This window comes from Zeus faber, assembly GCF_960531495.2.
Source record: "Zeus faber genome assembly, chromosome: 14".
Taxonomy (NCBI): domain Eukaryota; kingdom Metazoa; phylum Chordata; class Actinopteri; order Zeiformes; family Zeidae; genus Zeus; species Zeus faber.
Window position 1 is genome coordinate 22,851,041 of NC_137200.1, and position 20,938 is coordinate 22,871,978.

The 20,938-nt window shown below is 42.4% G+C and overlaps 1 protein-coding gene across 1 annotated transcript in view; it reads left to right on the top strand.

Annotated features, from left to right (window-relative positions):
• Nucleotides 1-1,955: 1,955 nt before the first annotated feature.
• cct6a (chaperonin containing TCP1, subunit 6A (zeta 1)) overlaps nucleotides 1,956-20,938 on the top strand; it is a 19,310-nt gene continuing 327 nt past the window's right edge. The window contains exons 1-13 of the mRNA XM_080014084.1: nucleotides 1,956-2,163; nucleotides 3,016-3,079; nucleotides 6,078-6,212; nucleotides 6,632-6,805; nucleotides 8,213-8,316; nucleotides 11,619-11,889; nucleotides 12,567-12,649; nucleotides 13,088-13,184; nucleotides 13,440-13,587; nucleotides 17,351-17,484; nucleotides 17,599-17,701; nucleotides 18,429-18,501; nucleotides 20,881-20,938. The exon at nucleotides 20,881-20,938 is cut by the window's right edge and continues 327 nt beyond it. Of these exons, the coding sequence (XP_079870210.1) occupies nucleotides 2,027-2,163; nucleotides 3,016-3,079; nucleotides 6,078-6,212; nucleotides 6,632-6,805; nucleotides 8,213-8,316; nucleotides 11,619-11,889; nucleotides 12,567-12,649; nucleotides 13,088-13,184; nucleotides 13,440-13,587; nucleotides 17,351-17,484; nucleotides 17,599-17,701; nucleotides 18,429-18,501; nucleotides 20,881-20,938 (1,581 nt within the window). The 5' untranslated portion in view covers nucleotides 1,956-2,026. The remainder of the gene's footprint in view (nucleotides 2,164-3,015; nucleotides 3,080-6,077; nucleotides 6,213-6,631; nucleotides 6,806-8,212; nucleotides 8,317-11,618; nucleotides 11,890-12,566; nucleotides 12,650-13,087; nucleotides 13,185-13,439; nucleotides 13,588-17,350; nucleotides 17,485-17,598; nucleotides 17,702-18,428; nucleotides 18,502-20,880) is intronic.

A 20,938-nucleotide genomic window follows, 5' to 3' on the forward strand; every position in this document is an offset into this window, starting at 1 on the left:
ATACACTATGGTAATGGATGTTTCATCTGCAATATGACTAAATTGAGGTTGTGAAACCTCAGAAATTCACAATTAAATCAGTTTCCTTTCCCACACAACCTATTATAAAATGTAAATATATATCAAATAATAAAACAAAATAAATGAACAAAGATTATATCATTTTATACAAATACTAATAGAATATAATTTAGCAGTGTGACTGTCCCCTGTAAATACTGCTTTTATATTATATAGGAAGATTTCAATAAATTAATCAATATGTAAATGATTGGTGATTTGTATTAAAGTGATATTGTGAGAATAACATTAGGGTGAAGCTGTACTATTTAGAATAAAATTGAAATATGTATTATATTACACTTTATTTGGCTTTCAGGTGAAATTTATGGAAAATGTAAAAAGTTCATGCTACAGTGATATATCATGAAAGTAGGGCATTTAAGTAGAAGCATGCAATGGTGATTTCCTCATCTCAAACAATTTAATGAAACAAAAGCAACAACAGTGGTGGGTTTACCACAACAACAAATGTCAATGACATCAATAACTTGTCATGTGCCCTTGAGCATCAATTACAGCTTGACAACGACGTCTCATGCTGTTCACAAGTTGACTTATTGACTGCTGAGGCCTGGCCCCCCACTCTTCTTGAAGGCGGCCCTCAGGTCATTGAGGTTCTGGGGTACAGAGTTACGAGCCTCTACACGGCGACTCAGCTGATCCCATAGGTTTTCTATGGGACTCAGGTCTGGAGAAAGTGCAGGCCACTCCATTTGAGGTGCCCCAGTCTCCAGCAGCCGTTCCCTAATGATGCGACCTCGATGAGCTGCAGCATTGTCGTCCATGAAGATGAAATGAGGCCTGTGTTGTTCATGCAGGGGCACAATGACTGGATTAATGATGTTATTCAGGTAGTATGTGCTTGTCACTGTACCATTCACAAAGTGTAGGACAGTTCTGTATTGACTAGACACACCTGCCCACACTGTAACACCACCACCACCAAAGGCTCGTCTGGTGACAACAGTGGCTGATGCGTAGCGCTCTCCTTGACGTCTCCAACATCGTTGGCGGCCATCATTTCTGCTCAACGTGAATCGACTTTCATCAGAGAACAGCACTGAGGCCACTGGTCCCTCGTCCAGCGTAAAGGCTCCCTGGCCCGTGCAAGACGATGATGCCTGTGCCTGGTGGTGTGGTCAGGTACCCTTGCAGGTCGTCTGGCACGCAGACCACGCTGATGTCAACGGTTTCGAATGGTCTGAGGTGACACTTGGGTGCCTCTCACCTCCCTTAAATGTGCCTGGAGTTGAGTGGCATCATCATCCGGTTCCGCAGGGCACTGTTCACAATGAAGCGCTCATCAGTGTGGGATGTGGCCAAAGGACGTCCACTTCTATGCCTTTCTGTGACTCTTCCAGTCTCTGTATCTCTGTTGCAAGCTGCTGATGACACTCTGTGACGCTCTAAGCTCAGTGGCCACTTCCCTCTGAGAACATCCTGTTTGAAGCCTCAGTGGTGAGGTACTGTTGATCAGTTGTTATGTGTCGTCTTGGTCTCATGATGTTAAAACGTGAACAGCATGATGAAGAGGACTGTTTAAATACCAATTCTAATTGAACCAGGAAACGTATTGGTCGATTCATGGATCAAACACCTGTTGTGAATTTTGCCGTTCAGCTCCTTGTTAGAGAAGAGCAAGTTGTGCGAAAAGTACTGAAACACTGAACAGTTGGACCTGTGCATTTTAGGTTCATCCTGAAATTTCACCCGAAAGCCGAAAATCCCTGCGTGCGTCTGTACTACCGCGTTAAAAAGCGCTTCGTATGATTGACAAACGTTCCAACCAATCATTCTATTCTCGGAGCGGCATTATTGTGACGTTGCACAGCCAATCAGCGCATCGATAGAGGGCGGGCCCAAGACCACGTGTCGGAGCCTTCTGGAAACTCGCGGCTCCTTCCCGAGACCAACTGCCCAGCGGCCGGTACCACTCCCTCTCTGCTGGCCCCGCTGCTCCGCCATGGCTGCCATCAAATCCCTCAACCCGAAGGCGGAGGTCGCCCGGGCCCAGGCCGCCCTAGCTGTGAACATCGCCGCCGCTCGGGGTCTCCAGGAGGTGCTCAAAAGCAGCCTGGGGCCGAAGGGAACCATGAAGATGTGAGTCCCCCCGCGGAGCCTTTTGTTGGGCGGCGTGCTAAGTGCTAAGCTAGCCGCCGTGTCACGCTGCTGTTAGCTAGCATGCTAATGTTAGCCTTGGGTGGGACGGGATGGAGGATTAGCCAGATATAGCTGCCGTCCCTATCGTCTGCCAACGCATATATCCAACGAGTCTTTTACGTCTTTTATCGTTAAAATACTTGAGCCCCACCCCGTAGGAAGTGTTAAGATGAGGCCTCACATGGCTCACCGGCACGCTGCCCTGCCCCATCATGGCCACACACACACACATATATATATATATATATATATATAAAAACACGTTCTATTTACATAATTTACGTTATTTTCTTTGCTCTAAGTTTAATTATGTGTATAATACGCATATGACGTATTACTGTCACGTACGATTTATTCTTCAGTCCATGAACTCTGTTGCTAATTTGAGTCATTCTAATGTATTTTACGAAATTAAAAGTGTTAACACAAAACGAACAAAAACTGCAGCAAATACAAAAAAAAACCCCAAATCTCTTATTACTAATGAACTGAACATCCTGGGTGTTTCCCCACTGTTTCTACTCAATAATTCCATATTTAGTCGTCTACCCCAATGCACATTCCGGCTCCTTACGTGTGCTGCTCTCACGTTGCACACATTTTAAATATTATAATTTTGCTATGTAATGCTTATTATTGTTACTCGTTTACATTTTTTACTGTTCTGTCACTGTAACCAGAGTCAAATTCCTTGTATGTGTAAGGGTACTTCGTCAATTAAGCCTGATTCTGACTGCAATGTGTATGAATTGATGAGTTTTAAGTTTTTGGGTTTTGTGTCTCCGCCCGCAGGCTTGTGTCTGGAGCAGGCGACATCAAGTTGACCAAAGATGGAAATGTCTTGTTACATGAGATGGTAAGAGTCTGATCCAAACAGTGACACTCGGCTGCAAAGACGAGAAAGGGAAACACGTCCAGTCTCTATGGAGACTGTTTATCCTTAAAATGTATTATCTTTCTTCAAATAAATGTCATGAGGGGTAGAACAGGTGGGGAAAGTCCCTTCTCCGGAGGCAGAGAGTGTAGAACAGGTTGAAAATGATCACACTGATTTCACAACATTGGGTTTGGGTTATTGCGTCCGGGGGCGGGGGCAAGGCTCTGTCCCTGTGTCCCTGCTCCATCAGCGGAGGGAACAGAGTCCGTCCGGGAGGGGCAGGGAGGTAGAAACCGAAGCGCTGGTCTCTGAGGTCCAGGAAAAAACTAAACCGATTCAGATCGTACGCCCGTTGCCAACAGATTGTCCAAACGATCGCATCTGCACTAAACATAATGTACTAACCCTGACCCATTACATAATGTATACGTAACAGTCTTCTATTTGGGAATGGACTCCATACGGACATTTTTCATGAAGGAGGCTGATGTGTGAATGATTACCGAGATTCAAGATTCAAGAGGTTTATTCGTCACATACATTTACATACTTTCATACATACCTACTGCTGTTGCCGGATATTTTTTATACAGCAATGTTAATGATTCCATGTGGGAAACAGGCTCAAGATAAGACTTAATCCCTGGAGTGAACAGTGCAGTCAAGAAAGAGATTAAATAATGTTTTGCAAATAACACATGTATCCATCTATTACAAAGTTAACATGAACATGATTGTTTGATTTAACATCTCTAACGGTAAGTGGACATGCATCAGAAGTTTGCAATGAATAGATTCACACCCATGATAGTATTTTCAAAAATACCACAATGTTGTTTTTTGGTTTAAAATTCTTGCTCTTTTATGTATTGCCAATTTTGTATTTATTGAGTATATTTTATTGTTATTGTATATGGCCAATTTTTCAGCTAATTCTGTGGTTTATTGCCATTCCCGTTGTTCTCCTTTATTCCTATTACTTCCACTTTTTTTCTATTCTGTGATGCTCCACTTCCCACATGAGATAAATGAAGTATCTAGATATCGCAATATGTTGTAATTTTACCGTTATTTAAAACCAATCAAGATTCAATACAAAATGACAAAAACACAGTATTCAAATACTGATTAAGACCCAGTGACTCGTGACAACATGCAGCTTCTCTGATGTCTTTCATCAATGAATTAGATATCGATATAGATTATGGTATTTTGAAAATAGATTTTGTAAGTATTGGAAAACATCTTGATTCTCAAGCATATGGGTATACACCGACCAGCCCACAACATTAAAACCACTGACAGGTGAAGTGAATAACATTGCTCATCTCGTTCCAATTGCACTTGTCAGGGGGCGGGATTCATTTATTTATATTAAGCAGCAAGTGAACACTCATTTGTTGAAGTTAATGTGTTGGAAGCAGCGTAAGGACCTGAGCCACTTTGACAAGGACCACTTTGGGATGCTAGACGACTGGGTCAGAGCATCTTCAAAACACCAGGTCTCATGGGGTGTTCCCGGTATGCAGTGGTTAGTACCTACCAAAAGTGGTCCAAGGAAGGGCAACCGGTGAACCGGCAACAGGGTCATGGGCGTCCAAGGCTCATTGATGCATGTGGGGAGTGAAGTCTAGCCCGTCAGGTCTGATCCCTCAAAGAGCTACTGTAGCACAAATTGGTGAAAAGGCTAATGCTGCTATGATAGAAAGGTGTCAGAACACACAGTGCATCACAGTTTGCTGCATATGGGGCTGTGTAGCTGCAGACCGGTCAGAGTGTCCATGCTGACCCCTGTTCACCGCTGAAAGCCCCTACAATGGACACGTGAGCATTAGAACTGGACCATGGAGCAATGGAAGAAGGTGGCCTGGTCTGATGAATCATATTTTCTTCTACATCATGCGGATGGACCGGGTTGGCTATGCCGCCAAAACGGCTCTGAACCATCGAGGCATGGACTCCGCAAGACCTCTGAAGGTGGCATCAAGATGTTAGCAGCAGATCCTTTGCAAGTCCTGTAAGGAGGTGGGGTCTACATGGATTTCAGCTTGTTGTTCCAGCTCAACTCACAGGTCAAGTCAACCGTTCTTGAACATTTTTTGCAGTGTGGCATGGCGCCTTATTCTGCTGAAAGAGGCCACTGCCATCACGGAATACAGATACCATGAAGTAGTGTACTTGGTCTGCAACAATCTATAGGTAGGTGGCACGTGTCAAAGTAACATCCACATGAACGCCAGGACCCAAGGTTTCCCAGCAGAACATTGTGAGCATCCGCCGGCTTGCCTTGCATCATGAGGCCATCTCTTCCCCAGTCAAACAGCGGATAGGTCAGCATGGGCACTCCGACCGGTTTGCGGCTACGCAGCAAGCTGGCCGACTCTTCGACCGACTCTTAGCCATCGCAATTTGGCCTTTGTCGCTCAAATCCTTACGCTTGCCTAATTTTCGACACATCAACTTCAAGAACTGACTGTTCACTTGTTGCATAATATATTCCACCCCATGACGGGTGCCATTTTAACAAGATGATCAATGTTATTCACTTCACCTGTCAGTGGTTTTAATGTTGTGGCTGATCAGCGTGTATATATTTGCACAGTGAACACCCAGGGATTCCAGCGTGGTTCTCCCTGCTCTTTACTTCTGTGCTACAGTGACTCTGCTCTGTACCTCTGCATCAGGGAGACACTCCCTCCCTGTATGTATTCAACAGACCAGGACATGAAAAGTGGGATTATATAAGCATACTGTAATTTGTGTTCAGATAGATAATTCTTTATTCATCCCCGGAAAGAAATTGTGATCACAGCAGCTCACGTTAAAAAAAAGTGTCTAAAAAAAAAAAAGAAACTGGCAATATGCCATAATCCTAAAAATGTACTGGAATGTACAGTAACCTAACAATTTACAATAAAAAAAAATAACCCAAAAAAAGGCAATATAATGATTTAACACTGATTTTTTTCTGACTCAGCAAATCCAGCATCCCACAGCATCTCTCATTGCCAAGGTGGCCACCGCGCAGGACGACATCACAGGAGACGGAACAACGTCTAACGTCCTCATCATTGGAGAGCTGCTGAAGCAGGCCGACCTCTACGTGTCAGAGGTGAGTGGGAGACAGATTCTCTGGGTCCAGGTGTGTGTGTGTGTGTGTGTGTGTGTGTGTGTGTGTGTGTGTGTGTGTGTGTGTGTGTGTGTGTGTGTGTGTGTGTGTGTGTGTGTGTGTGTGTGTGTGTGTGTGTGTGTGTGTGTGTGTGTGAGTCCCTAGACTGGTGTTTCCCAACCTATCTTCCACGGCAGACTTTTTACAATGGAATAATCCCATGGAGACACCTCTACCACGTTAACACTACTATTGATTATCACTTTATTTTTGCCTATTTTTAATGTGAGCTCCTGTGACGCTGCCACTTACCTCCTATATGACTAAAGAATCAATGCATCCATCAGTGTCTTTTGAAATCCCCCATTTTAGTGTCACTGTCGACGCATTGTTTGACTTTGAGTTTCCCTGTTATTTTGCAGGGCCTGCATCCCAGGATAATCGCTGAGGGCTTTGAGGCGGCCAAGGAAAAGGCGCTGGCCGTCCTGGAGGAGGTGAAGGTGAAGCAGGAGATGGACAGAGACACTCTGCTGAACGTGGCGCGCACCTCCCTGCGCACCAAGGTCCACAAGGAGCTGGCGGACCTCCTCACCGAGGTGAGGCTTGTGGGGGCAGGGTTCAGGACCCAGGGAGAGGTCAAGGGAGGGGGGGTCGATAGCTGACCCTTGGCCACTTGGATTACACCTGATGGACGTTTCCACATGTAGAGATTAGGGATGGGCAATTTTATTTAGTTTTCTACTAACAAGAATTTCAGTTAGTTTAGAGCTCCAGTGTGTAACCATTTTGGTCACATGCAACCAAAAAATCTGTCTAGAGCAACTAAACATTTTTCTTGGTCACATCGGTGCACATGACATTTAGCAGGTCTGATTAAAAAAAAAAAAAAATCTATTAAAATATTTTTTAACAAACACCAACTGGGTGGGCATACATTTGCCTTTGAACAATACTATAAACAGCCTATTTTCTGGAGATTATTTTGTCAGCATATAGTGGGATTTTATGTACATTAACCCTCGTACGTTGTATTCGTTCCGTTCTATTATTGTTCCATAGTGAGTGATGAACAATAACAAACACAGTCAAAATCGCCAATCGCAATATTGTGGTAACTGAGGATCGCACTGTTTTCCAAAGTACTTGTATCGATACACTGTATCGGTAAGTATCCTAAAGTGAGTTCTCGTACTCAACACTTTTGGGGTGGGGGGGTGGGTGGGACGTCTGTTCAAATTGCTGGTTTTTATTGTAAGTTGAGTTTGTCAAGCACTTTAAACACCAACACTTTAAATTATTATTATTTTTTTTTTACAATTGAGAGACACAAGACAGTAAGTTGTGTAGTGTGAACAGTACAGTGATCTGACCACTTTAAAAGTCGTCTAGTGTGCCCATAGCATAAATGGAAAAAGGTGCGCCAGTGCCATCAATGTAAAAAGTTAGTCTGGAGCCCTGCCTAGTCGACTAGCTGCTCCCCCCCCCACACACACACACACACTTCTCATCAAGCGTATGCTACAATTATTAATCATGAATAGTTTGTAGGAATAAATAACAATTCCTTTAAATAATTGTAGAAGGACAGCCACAATTTAGTAACATAAAATACATTTATATATCTAAATAGTACAGTAACAGTATAAAACAGTGGTGCATCAAATAAAAACAACAAATCTAGGAATATGTCTAGCACGCTTGCGACCGCGCGGTGTTCCTCCTTGAGTGTTTGCGAGACTATAGTGTCTGCTTTACGTGGCTGATTTTCTGTTGTGAATTGTGTTGATTTAAATGGAGTAAATCATACAGACCAGGCTTGACAAAGCCTGACAACTCCTCGTCATATTTAAAGGACAAAAAAGAATCTCCTTAAAATATTTATATTTTTAAGTTCTGTCAAAGAATGCATGTCGTTTGTTTTGTACTTTTCTTAAATTAGTTTCATGTTTCTGTCCTGTGTAAAGAGCTTTGGGGCAAACCTTCTGCTTTGTCTTGTCTTCCAGGCTGTAGTTGACAGCGTGTTGGCCATCACTAAACCCGGCGAGCCCATCGACCTGTACATGGTGGAGATCATGGAGATGAAGCACAAGACAGACAGCGACACGCAGTGAGTCTCCAACAGAGTTTAAATTATCCACCATGGAACCGCTCTTTTACTCAGTACTCAACTTTAAGGATACCTCGATTTTAGGGAGATTTCGTAACCTTTACATCACTAAATTTCAAAGGAACGAGGGTTAGGGCTTTTTACTTTTTTGTAAGCCAAGAGTCTGTCCATAGTAAGGGGAAGAAACCCATTTGATCAACCAAAACTGGACCATAGACGCTATTGACATTGCAACTATCGTGTAAAAGTGCGTTAAAGTGGCAATTAATAAAATCCAGTGTTAAGTGAAACCATTATTAGGGGTCCAGCCCTTTTTATTATTATTATTATTGTTGTTATTTATTATTCTCTTTGGCATTTTTCTGGCTAACAGCGTCTGGAACACGACAATAGCTGATCCCATGGACATGGTTGAGGTCTGGTTAGAACCAGGACTCCTCAGACATCTCGTGGTTCAAAGTTGATCCATATTGATCTACATTTGGAGCAGGAATTAGTGCGCAGTTGGGAACCACCGCAGAACAATAGTCAATGCCACGCACTTTGCACCTTCGCAAGATGCGTGGCAAAGACTATTGTTCTGTGGTGATTCCAAACTCCGTGTGCGTGTATTGTCTTGCCTGCTTGATGTCGGCTGGGGTTTCAGTTTGATATTTTATCTCTCTTGCCCTTCTTGTAAACAAACACATTCTTTTCTTACCTGACCCAGTGTTAGATACAATGTTGTGTCCCTTATTTTGTGGCATTCGAGCCACTTGTAACATACAAACTGTAGGAGTCAAACAGTCAAAAACATCCCGTGTATGTGTCAGTATTTAGAGTGTCTCTGGAGGTTGTCAATGGAAACTTGGACAATTGTAACTTGTTTTAGTAGTAAAGACGAGTGACGGCACAAACTGATGCTACGTTCCATGGGAAGTTGAAAATATGTAATTGGTGTCGATACAAAGTGATGGTGTGTGTAACGGTAACTCTGAAAACAAATTGGTATTTAACATGATTAACCTGCACCCTGTGTGTTGTTGAATGCAGCTATATTTATTCATATTTATTATATATATTCGTCAGCTCAGATTCTACAGCATATGGGTATATATAGTATATCTATCTATTTGTGCACAGTGAACACCCAGGGACTCCAGCGTGGTTCTCCCTGCTCTTTACTTCTGTGCTACAGTGACTCTGCTCTGTACCTCTGCATCAGGGAGAGACTCTCTCCCTGCGTGTATTCAACAGAGCAGGACACTTGCTCCCATACAACTTGTGTTTGCAAACTTGCATTAACGGTTAGATGGATGCTTTATCACAGCGGCTCACATCAAAAAATGGGCAATTATAATAGATTAGGGGTGTCACGATTCGAAATCGAAGATCAATTGAAATGAGTGTTCGATTTCGAACTTCGAAATCACAAGCAGGTTAGTGATTCTCCCGTATTTTTGTGGGTAATGTTGTCATGGTCGCCATATTGGGGCAGTCAAGATCCACTGGTGAACAAATTCAGTTTGCGCTGGGGGGTGTCAACTGTGACTCGTCCGGCTTGGAATAGACTTTCATGAAATTTGGTTCAGAGTTTGAAGTGGGCCGGCTCTAAAGGGCTCCGCTGCGCAGCATCCGTCAATGCACACTGCAGACCAGGCACTACGGCTGCAGGAAAGAAATTCGATGTAATTTGAATATTACAAAAAAACCGATTTCAATATAGGTTCATCTATTTTGTTGCGCAGTGAACGCATATTAGAGAAATATTCCCGGTAACGGTGTGAACGGTACACAGAGTGCGCAGCCGCGTTTACTGTGCATACAAGGGAGAGTTCGCCTTTGACAGACAATGTCCAGTAATTCTACAGATGTGGCCATGAAAGTGGGGAAATAAACCCAACCGCTGCAGAGGAAATGTCCTCTGGCGCAGGGGGTCCCAACCACCAGACCGTGCGGGGCCGCTTGCCGTGAGAAAACGGGTGGGATTCTTTTCAGGAGCGATCTGCTCCATCAGCAGATCAGCAGCGGGAAACAGTAAATTAAATACATCGAGAGTTTTGTTTTGCTCTGTTTGGAGAAAAGATGGCTCTGATCAGAGCTGCTGGTTGTAATTTGCCTTTTACTACCAGCCTTCCCCTCCGGCAAAAATTTTGTTTTTCTACGCTTATTTTGGTGAGTAACTTAAACATGGTAATAAGTAACTTATTGTTTATTATTCTAAAGTAGTTTTGTTAAAGCTCTTGACTGGTTAGTTGTGTTGTTTAAATATTCTCATATTTTTGTTATTTATCACTTTCAATATTCAAATAAAGGTTACTGATAGAGAAACTGTAGAGAAAGTATTTTTCTTTACAAATCAAGACTCGATAGTCGAACAACAGCATAGCTCTCAGTGCTGGAAAAGTTTAAATGGAATCGTGACCTTTAAAATCAAAAGTCCAATCGTGGATTTGGAGAATCGTGACACCCCTATAATATATCAAAAAATGATGACTTATGTGAAAAATCTTAAGAATTAGCTAAAAAAAACAAAAAACAAAGCTACAACATAATGAACCTTTAAAAAAGAAACATTCTATTCAATCCTATAAAAAAATAATTCATACAACACACAATACACAATACTCTGCAACACACAATAGTTATTTTCTTTTACTGAAAGTTTTTAATACAATTTGTAGAATATCCTTTTTTAACATAGTGCACTAAAGGTTTCATTACTGTACATTGTCAAATTTTCTTTTCCAGGCAAACCTCTGCTTTATTGTCTATTATTATTGCCCATATGGCAGCCCACTGCTCCTAGATACGTTAGTTACTAGGATGGTTAAATGCAGAGAAATATATTTTGTTGCCTCAGTACTTGTTGCCTCTTTGCAACGACAATTAGTGGAATCTAATCTATCCATAAAATTAACTTTTAGGTGGATCAATACAAATGTTGGGATTTCAGGTCACTTCAGGTGTGTGTGTGTGTGTGTGTGTGTGTGTGTGTGTGTGTGTGTGTGTGTGTGTGTGTGTGTGTGTGTGTGTGTGTGTGTGTGTGTGTGTGTGTGTGTGTGTGTGTGTGTGTGTGTGTGTGTGTGTGTGTGTGTGTGTGTGTGAACTGCAATTTCCTTTATATACAGTGCAAGGCACAGAATTCCTTTTTTTTTTAACTTAAAAAATCCCATTTTTATTTATAGAGTACTTTACTATAATATTATGGATTTACTGCACTAAGGATAAAGTGTCGTGAAATACAACTATTGATGAGTAGTTTTTATTTTCCGCAACGTTTGGGTCCATTTTTTAATCTCTACCTCCCCTCTCGTCTCCAGGCTGATCAGGGGGCTGGTGCTGGACCACGGTGCCCGCCACCCAGACATGAAGAAACGGGTGGAGGATGCCTACGTCCTTACCTGCAACGTGTCGCTGGAGTACGAGAAGACTGAGGTGAACTCCGGCTTCTTCTACAAGAGTGCCGAGGAGCGTGAGAAGCTGGTGGCGGCCGAGAGGAAGTTCATTGAGGAGCGCGTGCAGAAGATCATCGCCTTGAAGAATGCTGTGTGCCCCAGCGGCGACAAGGGCTTTGTCGTCATCAACCAGAAGGTCAGGAGTTGGAGGGGTTCATGCAGTTGCCTTGGGCAGATTTCAGGCAGTGTCGTTCCAGTTTGATATCCATAAACGACTTGCACAGTAGAGATAATGGCCATATTTCCATTTTTATTCTTACGACAAAAAAACGCAGCGGACTGGAGCAATATTGCCATAATCGTGTATCAAAATTTTCTTGGGACAAAAACCTCAATATTGACAATTTGACATGATATTTTAAGTGTTACTATTGCCGCTTTCATAAAGATATTTACACACAAATATCTGAGAACCGGTCATTGGTAACGTGGACATTATCAAGTTCAGAAAACTGCTTTAATTTACTGAGACTGTCTTGATGAATACCAGACCACACCCAGTCTCATATCAGGATATCCCAGGCCACACTTTCTATATCTGAGGATGGAAGAGGGCTCTATGAAGTTCAGTATATTTGATATACCCTAGGCTATTGATAAGCACTATCTTATATTCCCCCTTGTAGGGTATTGAGCTTCACTATCTGTTTGATTTTTCCCTGTGTAGGGTATTCATCGTTACTGTTATATTCCCCCTTGGAGGGTATTGATCCTTACTATTTGATATTTGCCCTTGTAGGGTATTGATCCTCACTGTTCTCCCTTGTAGGGTGTTTATCCTTTTGCTATCTATTTGATATTTTTCCCATGTAGGGTATTGATCCTTATTCCCTGGACGCCCTCGCCAAGGAAGGCATCGTCGCGCTGCGCAGGGCAAAGAGGAGGAACATGGAGAGGTATGCAGGGAGAATGGATTTCTAAAATTTCCATGCAGTCCAGATGGAAGCTGGGAGTGAAGCCGTCTTCTAGAGGGAATTAAGAAACTGTTGTGCTTAAATTGAACAGTGCGGAAATGATTCACACTCTAAATGACAAACTGGGGGTAGATGTGACACAAGGCAGTTTGAGGGTTAAATGTGTCTGTAAATCAAGCAAAACCATTTTACAAATGGCTTGAAGTTGAAGGTATAAGAAAGCATATTCAATTATTAAATGCATTTTGCATGTTTACTTATTATCATTACGCTTTGATTGCTTTCTATCAATGTTAATCACTTTGATTTGCATGTTATGTATCAAAGGTTTTATACAAATAAGTTATAATAATTATTAATGTTATTCTTATTAATTACTAAATACTAATTACTATTTGTCTCTTCTCTGATTCTCTCCAGACTCACTCTGGCGTGCGGTGGCATTCCCATGAATTCTGTGGACGACCTCACACCAGAGTGTCTGGGACACGCTGGGCTGGTCTACGAACACACACTGGTCAGTTTCAATGGTTTCCAGTTCAGCTGCAGTACTTAAAAAAAAAAAAAAGGAAATTGTTAAATTGCTTTTATTTCATGTTTTGGGAAGTGCTAATGTCAAAACAAACAAACATAAAACTCAACTGGAAGATGGAAGAATATATGTCAACAATATAAACAAAACCTCAAAATGTAACTATAAACACCAGCCTAACGTTTGTGCCAGAGTCAGTGCTGGTTAGGGGTTACAACTAATCAGATTACCTCCCCTCAGGGAGAGGAGAAGTACACGTTCATAGAGAAGTGTGGGAACCCCCGCTCCGTCACTCTGCTGGTGAAGGGACCCAACAAACACACCCTGACGCAGATCAAGGACGCCATTCGGGACGGCCTGCGCGCCGTCAAGAACGCCATCGAGGACGGTAAGAGAGCTGAAGCCCGACAAACTGCTCCCATTTTGGTGGTTCACCTTAGCGGTAATGGTAGTTCGACACATGACAACATGCAGATTTCTAATCATGTCTTTCATCAATAAATTAAATATCGATTCTGGTATTTTTTTATTGATTTTTGAAGACAGGTCTGGATTCTTAAGCATATGGGTATATATCTATATACACTCACTGAGCACTTTATTAAGAACTCCTGTACACCTACTTGCACTCATGCAGTTATTAAATCATGTGGCAGCAGTGCAATGCATAAAATCATGCAGATACGGGTCAACACCTTCAGTTAGTGTTCACATCAACCATCAGAATGGGGAAAAAATGTGATCTCAGTGTTTTTTCGAGCATGGCATGAAGGTTGGTGCCAGGTGGGCTGGTTTGAGTATTTCTGTAATTGCTGATCTCTTGGGATTTTCATGCACAACAGTGTAGAGTTTACTCAGAATGGTGCAAAAAACATTCAGCGAGTTGCAGATCTGAGGACGGAAACGCCTTGTTGATGAGTGGTCAACGGAGAATGGCCAGACTGGTTGGAGCTGACAAAGGCTACGGTCACTCAGATAACCACCCAGTACAACTGCGGCGAGCAGAACAACAAGAACACAAAGCTGAAGCTGCAGTGGGTACTGGCTCACCAAAACGGGACAGTTAAAGGCTAGAAAAACGTAACCTGGTTGTATTAATGCTGTATTAATCTCAATTTCTGCTGAGACACACAGATAGTGGGGTCAGAATTTGGTGCCAACAACATAAGAAAATAAATAAGAAAAATCTCAAATACTGTATTGTATTGTGGCACGGTGGCGCAGTGCATTGCACTGCTGCCTCACAGCAAGAAGGTCCTGGGTTCGATTCCTGCCTGGGGCGCTGTTGGCACCGTGCTCCGGCGGGTTATCTTCCAAAACAGGAGCCTTTCTGTGTGGAGTTTGCATGTTCTCCCCGTGTTCACATGGGGTTTCCTCCACCTCACGTCAGTAAGGACCCCCACCAAAAAAAAACATGCACAACATCATCGTCTGACCAGCGATGGACACTTATCACCTGGTCCCCGGGCGCGTCCACGTATGCTGCCCACTGCTCCTGGCTGTGCCCCCGGAGGACAAGCCAGGATGGGTCAAAAGCAGAGGAGCCATTTCACCGGCCACCATCAAGCATGTGCATGTGTGTGTGTGTGTGCAAGCATGTGTTGTGGAGTGTCGTGTGACAATTAAAGACTGTTTCTTCTTCTTCTTTCTACTAAAGTACAAAAATAAATAAAACATGGGAATCTTAAATTAAATAGAAAAATAAGTCAAGAACAGATGGAACCGTCATATATGCCTTGTAAAACATTCAAGCTTTGGTACTCTTGTCTCAATAAATTTGTGCAAATTAGTGAAAAATAACAAGTTTAGCCGCTAAACACCATTTTGTATGACAGACATGCTATAAAATTCACGTCTGAGGTTAAAAGAGAGGAAGACACGCCTGTCTACAGTCTCTGTCTTTAAGCAACCCCCATGACATGTGACTATATTACACCTCACCTCTCCTTGATGGCGAGTTTGTGGTGGGGACAAAGATACTTTTTTGCGAGGTTGCTGAGGGTAGTTGGCCTCGTGAGCTTTCCACCATCTCAATGTGTCTGTCGCTATCAGGGTTTACTCCGTGTAGGTAGTAGTAGTACACACTCGGCTGACGTGTTTTTCGATTGCCGATATTTAGAGTGGGGTGGCCTTTATATATATATTAGATATATAAAAATCCGAGATCATGTTATTTTGCACCTGATAAAATATATAACTTAATAACAAATGGAGACACAAAATGTATTTATTTTTCTTTGGCTGTACTGACTCTATTTTTGACTTGATTTTATCTATCCTTCCGCATTTCTATTATTTATATTTTTATACGCTTTCAATTTATAGATTGTTAAATTTGGAAATTCTTTTGCTGCTAAAAATGTGCACAATCTCTGCAGGCACTTGCATTTCACTGCATACCTGTATGCATGCATTTTTTTGGGGGGGTGGTCTGTGCCTGAATGCGCATAGAGGTAGCAGATTTCCGTGACCGGGACGCCCCCATGATAGTGCGCATGTGATCTGTGCTAAGCTGTTACCGTTCCCTTATTGAACCCTTATTTAATTGTTTCATACAAGTTAGGAAACACTAAAATAAATGGATCTAAAATAAAAACACATGAAAACCAGAGCACACGCACGGTGCAGTGGTGTCTGGTGGACAAAAAAAATCTGCTCAAATTCTCTGAGGTATGTTTACGTTTTGCCTCAAATGCAAAGTATTTTCAAACAGCACTCCTGCTGTTTTCTTTCCAAACTGGTCACCGAGGCTCTGCACTTGCCAACTTTAATGATTAGCAACATAACAAACCAGAGCACATGACACTTGTGAGGACAGTGAGCTAGCAAGTGTGCGTGTGTCTGTGTCGCTGTCAGAAAGCAGAAAGAATGAGGAAGAAGAGCTGCTACTGATATATGGATAGTGCCTAGACCGAGGTCAGTCATCGTAGAAAGGTTCTTTACCTTTGACATTCTTGCCGTACCCTTCTCCCTGACGTGTTTGTTGAGCTTAGGCGATGCTACCTCTGCGAAATATTTCCTACTGGGCAGCTCGCATCTCGATTTGAATGTTTTCCTCAGCTTTCAGGATCCTTTTTCCCCTGTGTAAATCGGAATCATGTCCTTGGCTATATGAAATGAGATTGCTGATGTTATCTCTCTCCATTTGGTGCTCGTCCCCTCATAACTAGAGGAGCTGAACATATATTTTGTTAGTGAAGTTTGTTTGGTTGAGGTACTGGGTGACGTCCTTTATCTTCAGGTGATTGAACAGATTTGTAGTGTTGCCTGTCTTTGTCACATATTTCATACAAGTCGTAGAATATGGTTGTTTGTTCAGTATCGTGTTCTCTGTAACCAAACCATGTCCAAATGACAGGCTCTCTTTTTGGAAGTAATTAGGTTCCGCTCGCATCTTTCTCTTTCGGGTGTAGTCTCTGCCGTTCCTAGTTGTCTACACACAAGGAAGGTGCGCTGCTGTGGGGAAAAACGTTGACATAGTTTAGAAAATAAAACTGTCCCCTTTCCATGCCGAAAATTTTGAATCCATGCCACCAAGAATTGAGACTTTTGAGAGCAAAGGAGGGCCCTACCAAGTATTAGTATAGTGTTCCTTATAAAGTGTTCAGTGCGTGTATATATTTGTTGGACTCCAGCATGGTTCTTCTCCCTGCTCTTTACTTCGGTGCTCTAGTGACTGTGCTTTTTACCTCTGCATCAGGGAGACACTCCCGGCATGTAGTCAACAGACCAGGACACTCTGCTGCTGCTGTTGGGAGCTTAGTGGTTTAGTGGGTTTTTTTTTTTAATCAATCTAGCCATCTAGAAATAATCCCACGACAGACCACTATCCTAAAGACCTCACAAACCGAGTTATCCCAGTAATCTGAGTGAAACTCAAGCTTGTTTTGATGAACACAGAATGATGAATAAGTAAAGCCTTGCAATTTTGATCATGCAACACAAGTTGATTTAATGTGTTTTTATCTGAATCATATTGAACAATACATAATAAACAATAAACACAGTGTGAAGTCACTTAAAATGTCAGTATTAATATTTGTACTCTCGGGAAGTAACCCTGGAGTGAGAACTAAAAGCTACATCCCTCGTCTTGGCCTTTGGGTGTAGCTCTCCTCGTGATCCCTCCATCTCTGTCTCTCTCTCCTCAGGCTGCGTAGTGTCGGGGGCAGGGGCGTTCGAGGTTGCCGTGGCCGATGCTCTGGTCAAACACAAGCCCACGGTGAAGGGACGAGCCCAGCTGGGGGTCCAGGCCTTCGCCGACGCCCTGCTCGTCATTCCCAAGGTGGACGATCCACACCGGCCACTCACTTTCTAAAACATTTGACCTTATTTTTCAGTTCTCCTCCTGATCGCTTCCTCGGTTCTCATCCTCCTTCCGCTCCTCTCCTCATCGCAGGTTTTGGCCCTCAACTCAGGCTACGACCCCCAGGAGACTCTGGTGAAGCTGCAGACCGAGTACAAAGAGTCTGGTCAGCTGGTGGGCGTCGACCTCAGCTCAGGTAGCGCCCCGCACAGCTTCTTTCTTTCATTCATTTTGTTTAATTTGCCATTTCATCTAAAAAGGTGAAGTGGGGGGGAAGCAAGATTCAAGATGTTTATTTATCACATATTTATATATATGTTCATACATATATGTAGTGAAATGTACTTGCAACGCACCCGGAGATTATGCACAATAAGTACAAAGACTTAAGTAATGGCTAACTAATCTAACTGAGCTAATAAGTACAAGGACACATAGCAAAGTAAATTAGGTAACTATATACTGACTATATATATATACTGAATGGGGATGCAAAATAGAAACAAGAGGAATAGACTATGTATATACAGATATGTACAGTAAAGTGGAATGTGAATAAAGTGAGGTAGTTTCAGATATACAGTATACAACTGTATGACAGCAATACAGAAACAGTACAGTATGCAGTACAATGTGCAATATACATTACAGTAGTGCAGTTGGGGCTTATGTATGTGTCTCAGTGAGGACCCCTGGTGAGTTCAGCATCGACAGTCCTTATGGCTTGTCTCTCTGTCCTCACTGTGTGACTGCAGAGGGAGAACCTTTTTAAGGTTGGCCCTGTCAGAACAAAACTCATATCGTGTCGGGAAGATCAAACCCCAAAGCAAACAAACTTCAGATTGAATCGAGCTCCAACGCTAAACCTGGAGTGTGTTTAGCATGCTTATATGCTAACTGCAGTTGTTTTCTGCTGTACGCAGGTGAACCCATGGTGGCGGGAGAAGCCGGTGTGTGGGACAACTACAGCGTCAAGAAGCAGCTCCTCCACTCATGGTGAGCTAAGGGAAAAATGTTATTTCATGTTGTCTGGTCATGTACCTGTACAAATGCTCAATTCCAACCCACTGTGACGAAGTTCCTGCTCAAACCAGGTTCATAGCCTATTTTCTAAATCTGCATTAATTTCCTATACAAATACTGGTTTCTACTTATGTCTTGGCTCAAAATGTGCTGTTGAATGGCACACAGTGGTCCGATCATCTACAGCAGTGTTTCCCAACTATTTTTCTGTCATGGCAGAATTCTTAGAATTCTATAAACCTGTGGCATCTGACCATCCTGTTATCCACTGAAAAACATCACAAACATGTCTGTGCTTATTATTATGGGCTGCTAATAGTCTGTGATGCACGGCTCTGGGGCCATTTATTCGTAACGACAGGAGCTATTCAAAGGAGTGGGTCGGGCGAGTGAATCTTCAACCTCACAGACTGAGAATAATGACTGAGGATTAAAGTCATCTGCCGTTTGGAGTTTGAATTGAACCTGACTGGTTGACTCTTTCCAATCCACCAAAGTCACTTGACGGATTAAAAAGATTCCACTCAGAGCCGAACAGACTCTTGTGATTCTCGCTCATCGTTCAGGACGACCGGCCTCTGACCACCGTGCGTCAGACTGAACCAAACGAGCAAGGACTCTGAAAAAAGACTCAAAACCGAATCTCAAAGAGTCGAACCTTCTGTCACTATGAACAGTTCTTGTTTTCACTGTGAAACTTGGAGTTCTGGCCGGAACTGAGGAATGAAAATGTCAGCCTTGCAGTATTGATCTTGCAGCAGTAGAGCTGCTTTCCGTTATTTCTGTAGTTAAAGTGCACAGTGAACACCCAGGGACTCCAGCGTGGTTCTCCCTGCTCTTTACTTCTGTGCTACAGTGACTCTGCTCTGTACCTCTGCATCAGGGAGAGACTCCCTCCCTGCGTGTATTCAACAGAGCAGGACACTCTGCTGCCCCTGGTGGGAGCGCCCAGTAGTTGAGCCCTTCTTGTTAAGTCTAGCTATAAATAAAACATTGTTTTATGTCGGATACATACGGATCAGCAACAACTTAAAAAAAAAAAAAAAAAGTTCTGATACTCAAACCTGATACAAATTTAATGTAGTTGGCGCTCAAAAAAGACAAAGATGATGAAAGGTTTGACTTTTTGGGAGACTGTTCTAGACGAGTCACTCAGTAAAACGAGTCGTTCGATTTGATTCAGTTGGTTGAATGTACGGTGAGGGAAGGAGGACTTCCAGTGAAGAGTTGGCCATTTATCCGTAATGTTTATTTTTGCAATTATTGCAATTAATTTTGGAATGGCAAGTACCATATGAATGTAATACATGTAAATTTGCACTTAAGTTTGAACTGGACATTTCCATGTAATTTACATTTTGTGTTCTAAAACTCAGTGAGTTACAGGTTACATTATACTGAAACTTGGTGACCATCTCACATTCTAATTTATTTGACCGTGACCGTTCCATGTTGTATATTTTTTATTGGAACTCAGGGGCACTTTGATGTTCTTTTATTGTTCCATAGTGAACAATGAACAATAATAAACACAGTGTCAAACCAGCAATCTCAGTGTTGTGGTAACAGAAAATTGCAGTGTGGTCGGTATGTGCAGCTGTCCTGTCACGTGACCAGATCACATGATGTATTTGTCATTGACGTACAGCACATATACCCAATGAGACCTAACGATAAGAACATTTGATTTATCCAACCACGGATATAAACTTGAAATGATCGGACGACAACTTTTATATTCGATATTTTATATTAAGTGTTTACTATGACCATACAATTAGATGAAAATCAAAATTGGCCGGAATGGGCCAAGAAAATTGCAATCAGCGCATCTGTAGTTGGTAAACTGGGTTCGGTAACTTACGAGAGGATGCATTTCAAGGGGCAAATCCTAATGAGATAAATGAGTATACTGTGTACAGTTGTCCGTAGTAGCTCTCATACCATGTGATTGGTCTCGTTACGAGACAGCCACAGTGCGAATAACTGGAGTAATTTAACTGCAGTAACTCAAACGCCACGGAGACTCCCTGTTACTGTTGTGGTGCTCTAAATATTTTCCCAAGGTTGGCAGCTCTGCAATGGCACCTGTCAAGGGTTGGGATATATTATTTTTTATATATATATATATACTATTATTATATTAAGGATATATGAGGCAGCAAGTGAAGTCAGTTCTTGAAGTTGACGAGTTGGAAGCAGGAAAAATGGACAAGTGTAAGGATCTGAGCCACTGTTAGCATCTCCAAAAAGAAAGTGAATTTGATTGATATTGTGCTTTACTTTTAGTTCATTTCATTTATTTTGAACGTCACTTGACACTTAACTGAAGTTATTTTCCCCGTCTTTTAGCACGGTGATCGCCAGCAACATCCTGCTCGTCGACGAGATCATGAGAGCCGGGATGTCG